At 42.2% G+C, this 7,414-nt stretch overlaps 1 protein-coding gene across 1 annotated transcript in view; it reads right to left on the bottom strand.

Annotated features, from left to right (window-relative positions):
* Positions 1–228: 228 nt before the first annotated feature.
* Positions 229–7,414, bottom strand: part of Cd28 (CD28 molecule) — a 34,747-nt gene continuing 27,561 nt past the window's right edge. Inside the window, exon 4 of the mRNA XM_013157267.3 lies at positions 229–2,844. Coding sequence (XP_013012721.1) covers positions 2,716–2,844 — 129 coding nt within the window. The 3' untranslated portion in view covers positions 229–2,715. The remainder of the gene's footprint in view (positions 2,845–7,414) is intronic.

Here is a 7,414-nt window from a genome sequence, read left to right as displayed (position 1 = left end):
AACTGAGACTGAAGCCAAGCAAACAAATCAGAAGGGTAGCTCGCTAGAGGTAAAATTAATATGCAAATGTCTGGTCTTAAAAAAACAAAAGGAAGAAAGGCTAAATTACACTTGTGAAAGAATTTACCTGACACTTCTTTTAGGTAGCCAACTTTCTCTAGATGCATTGCCAAAGTGATGTATACCTGCCCCAAAAGACAGAATTAACGCACAAATTTAAAAAGACACTTGAGAATCTAGTAATTTTATCACTCAGTGCACAGAAGGTAATGTACATTTGGTCTCTTTAAATTGGCATGTGCAGCCCCAAAGAGTTGAGTTCACAATTCCAGGAATACTATTAATTACAAGGCACTTACAATAACAGCAGCAAATGACATTGTTTTTCTTTATAATTATAACCATACCTGGAAACGCAAAAAGCATTACTCCAACCACTGTCTTACATCATTTCTTGGTTCACACTAAAAGTGAAAATGAACTTCCCTGTACAATATTTCTGCTTCAGTCCTATTGAGAGTAAGAGAAATCTCAAGTGTGATTCATCTTTGGTGAACCTACTTTTCCAGTCAGAAAAACAAAACCATGTATTACCAAAGATCAAATCTTTCCATTTAAAAATAGTATTTATTTGTCACAGCTCCTTCTACAACTTCTCCAGCATAGTCTGATGGCCCGGATTGAAGAGCTCTGTGTACCAAGAAGCTGCCCACCGGCACAAACACAAATCTGTACTCATAGTCCTTTGGCACTCAGGTATTACTGAGTCTGACCTTCCTTGAATTAAGTGCTTGGAATGGAAGTTCATTGAAAAATCAACCGGAGTACAACATTTCTTGTCTGAAACCAAAAGATTCCTCCCCATCTCCTACTCCCCCACATTAAAAAAAAGAAAAGTTAAAACTTTCTTATATACAAAAAGTAGAGGAGAAATACCCTGTCTTATCACAAGATAAAATAGCCTAAGAAATAGGAGACTGATGGAAGTTAAGAGGTTTTCATATTTCATAGCTCCTCATAACTTTTAGTTTAAATTTATGTTATCATTTCCTTCCCTTCTTAGGTCATTGTCCAATTTGATTTTATACATAATTTATATATGTGGCAATAATAATAAAAGCTATATGTTTGGCATGGCGCTAAATGCCATGGGGACAAGTAATGAAAAGACAGAGATAGTCACACCTTCGTGGAGATTACGGTGTAGAAACAGATATTTGTGACCATGATCTCTATTTAGAGTTGAAAAACCAGTCTTGGATAAGCGGTGACTTGCTTGAGGCCATTCAGCTAGTCATGGGATTTGAACCAGGGTTATCTATCTCTAAAGCCCGGGCTCTTCTAACACCTGGAGAAACCAAAGCATTGAACAGGTGAAAGGCGAAAGAGCTGTTTTCCAAGGTCCCAGGCATATTTCATTTGACACAAACTGGAGGCTGAGAATTATTTATCATCATTCCAGAGTTGGGCCTCGAAGAACCTCTCAAGAACTTTCAATTGTCTTCAAAAACACCATCCAAAATCCCCTTCCATAATTTTGGATTAGGAGCACACAAGCAGCTGCCCCCACAGAGTTCTATAACCCTGAACCCCAGGGCACTGGAAGTTCCTGTGAAAGAGTTCTCTCTAGGGATCCCTCTGTCTGGTGCCTTCTGGAAAACTTCCGCCTAACATCTGCCACTGCTCAGCACCTGGCAAAAACTGCCCCACTCCCTTCCATCCATCTCCCTTCAGAAGAAGATTCTTGCAACTCATGAATGAGTAGACGATAACATCCCCTTCCCGGGTATCACTGCACCTATCTCCTGCAGATGTTATGCCAGCCGCCCCTCCTCAGATCTCCACACAGACCATGAAGAGACCAGCCCCGCAAAGCCGAAACAGACAGTCTGACTGGAATGAGCTCTTAGACAAACAACCCTTCACAGCATTCAACTATTTTTAGTATAAAGCAACCTTACTTCCTGACACACTCTTAGCAGTGTGGGAGGAGGACTATTTCATCCTTTTGAAATCACATTGTGAACCTTAACAATGAATTCCCATCAGGAAGGGTGAAGAAGGCGAGTGGGTCTGCCTCGCATTGCTTTGAGGGAATTCTATTGGGCAGAGTCATTAAACATGGTGCGATTCTTCAAAGGTAATGTCTACATCTCCCTAAACAGACAGAAAAGACTGACAACATTAAGAAGGAAAAAAGTGGCTCATTGTATAATGTAGGAAACTGTGTTTTAATGGTTTTTAAATATGTAAGTATCTCTACCTCTCCCTCATTCTAAGCTGGCCTCACTGCTACCACCCCGTTAGCAGAAGGGAATGATTTCTGTGTAAGTATCCTTAGGGACCAGCTCTGCTGGTTGAGATGTAAAGGTGAGAAAGGCTCAGCCAGCAGCCTGGAAGCAGACCACAAGGCTTTCAGAATCCATTCATTTTTCTGGGTTTCAATTTGAACTTCTCAATCAAGCTAGGATAAATGTGAATTTGGGTCATGGCACTATAAAATGTGGCCTGCCACAGGAAATTTCTGTAACTTCTTCTCAGAGTCTCAAGAGGATCCCTGATATTTGGTCCAGGTGCATAAGGAGAACTGGCATTAGTGCCTGAAGTGGGCCCACGGTGGCCGGCTACCGAGGAGACCATCCTTTCCTATCCAGAGCAATGGTGTTGAGCAGGTGGAGGAGTGCCGGCGGGCTGGCTTCTGGATAGGCCTCCGTGTCAGGAGCGGTAGGCCGCAAAGTCTCGCGCTGGGGCGTAGGGCTGGTAGTGCCTGCGCGTCGGCCCAAGCCGCCGGGGTGTCATGTTCATGTAGTCACTTTGCAGGAGCCTGGTCTTCTTGCTCTTTATCTGTGGGAAAGAGGAGTGTCCGTGTGAAAAGATATGGAGGAAACATCATGGCAGGTGCTCTACGACTTTGGGTACAACTAATCGGAACATCAGCTGTGAAATGACACTGCACAATGGCATCCCTCGAGTGCCCTGGTCTTAGACAATGACTGACTGCTGGCTCTGGTAAATTAACCTGAAAAATTTCTCAGTCAAAGGAAATGTTTTAGAGAAACACACCCACGTAACTCTCAGTGCTGCCATTTGACCTCAATTCCAACAGCACAGCATAGTCACTATTGATATTTAAACACATGGGGAAATTAAACATTCCCATTGTAATCCTATATTGGCCATTTGTTTAACAAGCCATTTTTCTGTAGAGGACCAAAAAGAACCTTCAACTTCTGTAGTCTGTAATAATCATAAATTCATAACAGTGAAATCCAAATCAATGGGAATTACAATTCTGAACAACTAGTTGTGTCTCTGTGGTCCTGTAAAGACAAGAATGGTAACATTCTCTATCCCACAGCCCATCCTCAGTATGAATTTCTACCAGTGGTAAGGAAATAGGACCAACCCCAATGTCACACTTACCACAAATTGTGGCAAAGTTTTCACCTCAGCCTAGGAGCACCATTTCTGGATTAATGTGGTGGGAAAATCCCATGTTTGACAACAGACACATAAAAATTCTAAAAATAGCCACCTGGATTTCAGGATTCGAGTTCTCTCATATGGGAAAAAGTGCCTATTTCCTGGTGCACAGGCCTGATGGTGATAAGTAAGTAGATACACAGACGGACACGCATGCCAAGAATCCCTGGAGAAATCGATGAGTGAATGACTTCCATCCCAGCTTCATTTCTATTCACTCCTGCATGAGCCCTTCACCACTTCCTTGTCAAAGAAGCGAGGTTAAGTGCCCCCCAAAAGGATTTTAAAAACACTGCTCTCCATGTTATACAAAATGCAACATGTTTTTAGTCCTTATCTTCTTGAATATTCAGCAGCCATCAACACAGTTGGAAACCATCTATATCCATAGGCTCTTTGTTTATAGACTCAACCAACCATAGATGGAAAACGTGCCCCAAAAAAATGGGTTTTTGTCACTGTTCCTTAAACAATGCAACAACTATTTACATAGTATTTACATTATATTGGGGTATTGTAAGTGACCCAGAGATGATTTAAAGTATGTGCAAATATTACACCACTCTCTATAAGGAACCTGAGCATCCGTGGGCTTTGCTGTACAAGGGAGTCCCAGAACCAGTCCAGCATGGCATGGGGAAGACTACCATCAGCTATCCCTTCCTTTTGCAACACTCTTCCTCTGTCTTCTGCAGCATCCGATTTTCATCCTGCCTCTCTGGTCACTCCTATCATTTGCAAGCTCATCCTTCTCGAGCCATTTAAGGTTAAGATTTCTCATAGCTTGGTCCTTGGCCTTCTCCTCCACTCCCATTATTCTCTCGACATAATCTCAGCTTCAGGTGCCACCTGTTCTTCTAGACTAGACCCCAAGAACACTCAATAATCCAAGATGAAACTCAAGATCTTGCCCTGGGAATTTGCTTCTGTTGTTTCTTATCACAGTAAATGAAACTGTCCTGCATACAGCTGCCCCAAACAACCTCCTAACCTTATGCTTAACATCTGGAGCTCCCTTAGCATCCCTGTCCTAGGGAACATCTGGTTACGTTTGAAGACAACTTTTTGTTGTCATGACAGAAAGGGACACTACTGTCTTCTAGTGAGCAGAGCCAGAAATGCTGCTAAACACCCTCCTGCTGACATCAAACTAGCAAGGGCAAACGTCAAGAGTGCCAATACTGGAAAATCCTGAGCTAAACTGTCCGGTCATGAGAAAGAACTGGATGAAAAGAAAGCAATTGATGCACAGTCTATCACAAAATGAATGCCATTTAACCCTCCTTGTCCAAACCCAGAGGTGACTGGTGATTTGAACCTAGTCGACTAGGATGGTGTTCCATCCACAGATGTCAAGCAAGACAGTATGAAGAGTAGACTTGAAAGACTTGAAGAGTTGGTCTCAGTCACTATAGATCTGAGATGATGGATGGGTTATCCATTTCGAACTAAAAAAGAAAAGAGCATTATACACACATAATTGGGAAAGTCATTCAGACAGAGATATTCATGGAAGCCAAAAGTATGGGTGATATGTTGCTTTTTAAATACCTGGGTTCTACATTCTTTAGACAAAATAAGAAACTAGAACTTCTTGGGAATAAGAGTTTTCTTTATGATAATAGTGGTGAGGCCAAAGAAACGTCTGCCCCTAAAGAAACGTAGAAGACAAAATCTTAAGAAGCATTTTTATTACTTACTTCAATACTCAGGAATTCCTTTGCAGAATCCCCAAGTTTGACGTTTGGTCACTCCAACAAGACTACAGCTGGTGGAGAGGCCCTATTAGCACAAGTGTTTTGACTCTGGGCTATCCCAGGTCACTTATAAAGGTGATGGGAGATCCACTGCAGCCAGATCCCATGATTCCTTGCGCACTGTGCATGGTAGATGTGAGCTTCACCCTGACTAATCACAATCATGGAATGGAAATGACACACGCATGTTGAAAATACCACCCACACAGTGTCGACATTCATCTGGCACAAGCACATAAGTGTGTGCAGAGTAAAAACCTCATGTGTCGTATGTCCACCCCTTCACCAGTCAGCAGCTATTAAAGATGTGTGGCTGCAGGAGCACCCCTCCTTTGCCCTACCTTCCACTTCTTCCCTCCCCACTTGTTTCCTGGAAGCTGCAGCATAGGCAAAGTAATCAGCTGAAAGGAAAGGTCTTCAAGAATCTGCTGGATTGAAAACCAGACGCTGACTATACACACAATGTCTATTCCCCTACATCGCAGTCTACAGGGATAAAGAAAAGCACATTTTTTCAAAAGTTCCTTTAGACTAAGAGAACACATTTAGGAGCTCAGCTGAGGGAACAGAGAACTGAGTGAGAGTAACAGGTGCTGGGCTATAGCAGCCTGACCATTTATTTGCTCAAATGTTATCATCAGGTTAAGAATAGAGATAGAATCTGCAGCTGCTCCCAGAAACCCACCCAGCCTAGAACTGCCTACAGTAGCACATCCCAGGCCCTCAGAAGTTCAAGAAAATAGCGATTTACACCAAGGCAAATAAAAACGAGCCAAAAATAGAATCCCAGAAAATTACTCAGGCAAGAGCTAAACTAAGAGAAAGTCTACTGGCCTAGGGACCTACCTCATCAAAGGGCTGGTTGTTTAGACAGGAAAAGATGCAGTAGAAAAAGATGACTCCGGGGTAAAACCACTGTGCTAATCTATAAAATGCAGGTATATTTTTATTTACTCACTTTGATTAGAGAATGCAAAGACCTAGATTTCAGATGAAAATAAAGGGTGTTCTTGTTAGATACCTGAATGTAAGTGTCCTTAGATGACAAAGCCTGCCAAGCACTGATACTACCCAATCACAGGAAGCTTATGACATAGACCAAATTATGTTTTCTTAGGACAAAGCAAGATGCATCTAACACGAATTAGTAGTGCTGCCAAAGAAAAATAAAATGAGAAACCGCTTTTGTTCCTTTGGGTGATTCCAGTTGCTCAGCAAATTTTTACCTCATTTTAGCAACTGACATTCTGATGCATGTTTAAGTCTCAGGTAATGTACCCTTTGGCCACTGAAAGTTGCAGCAGTTTCCAAAACTACTTCCTGCAATGCTAAGAAATTAATTTGAGCAAGCTCAGCATATCAGAGGTGTACCTTTCCTGGAAATGTACTCAAAGGGCTACTACATCTGCTTTTTAAGTTAGGAAGTTAAGATCCCCATGGAGAAGGTAAGAGTGTCACATAGCAGGTGTTAAAGCAGAAGACCAGGGATTACAAAAAATAAGAACTAAGAATTTCAAAAATTCAGCTGGGTACAGTGGCACATGCCTATAATCTCAGCACTAAGTGAGGCAAGGTAGAAGGACTGCATGTTCAAGTCCCTTCTGATCACTTAGCAAAACCCGATCTCAAAATAAAAAGAGCTTGGGTGTAACTCAGTAATAGAATGCCTCTGGGTTTGACTCCTAGTACTGAAAAAAAATATCTAAAATTATTGGCAACCACAATAGAGGATCAAAGCAGGAAAGACCCCAAGTTTCAGAAAGATGAAAAATACTTAACTAATATCAGAGGCAGAATGTAGGCAATGTCTTTTCATACTAAACCCTCTTCCCCATCAGAATTAAGACTTTGAGAAGCCATGCCAGACAAATTCTCAACTTGATATCCAATATAAAGAATTCCCAAGAACAAGCAGCCACTCTGTTCCCTGCCTGGCAGAAGGCACAGGTTCAGCAACAGGCGGGCTACAAAGGTCCATCTGTCCCTTATAGCCTTCTGAAATGCAAGGAACATATGGGACAACCAAGAGGCAAGTTCTGGCAATAAGCCCACAAGAACGTAAACGATCTAAGACAGGGTGACAGGGCAGCATAACTGTGGATCCAGGACTGTCCCCTGCAACAGGGCCACATAGATGGCTTCACACAGCATTGCCTCCTGGAATCACTGACCAT

The sequence above is a fragment of the Cavia porcellus genome, unplaced genomic scaffold (assembly GCF_034190915.1).
Source record: "Cavia porcellus strain 051 isolate PalLab524CR breed Dunkin Hartley unplaced genomic scaffold, mCavPor4.1 scaffold_26, whole genome shotgun sequence".
NCBI classification, from domain to species: Eukaryota; Metazoa; Chordata; class Mammalia; order Rodentia; family Caviidae; genus Cavia; species Cavia porcellus.
This window is presented reverse-complemented; position numbering and strand designations above follow the sequence as displayed.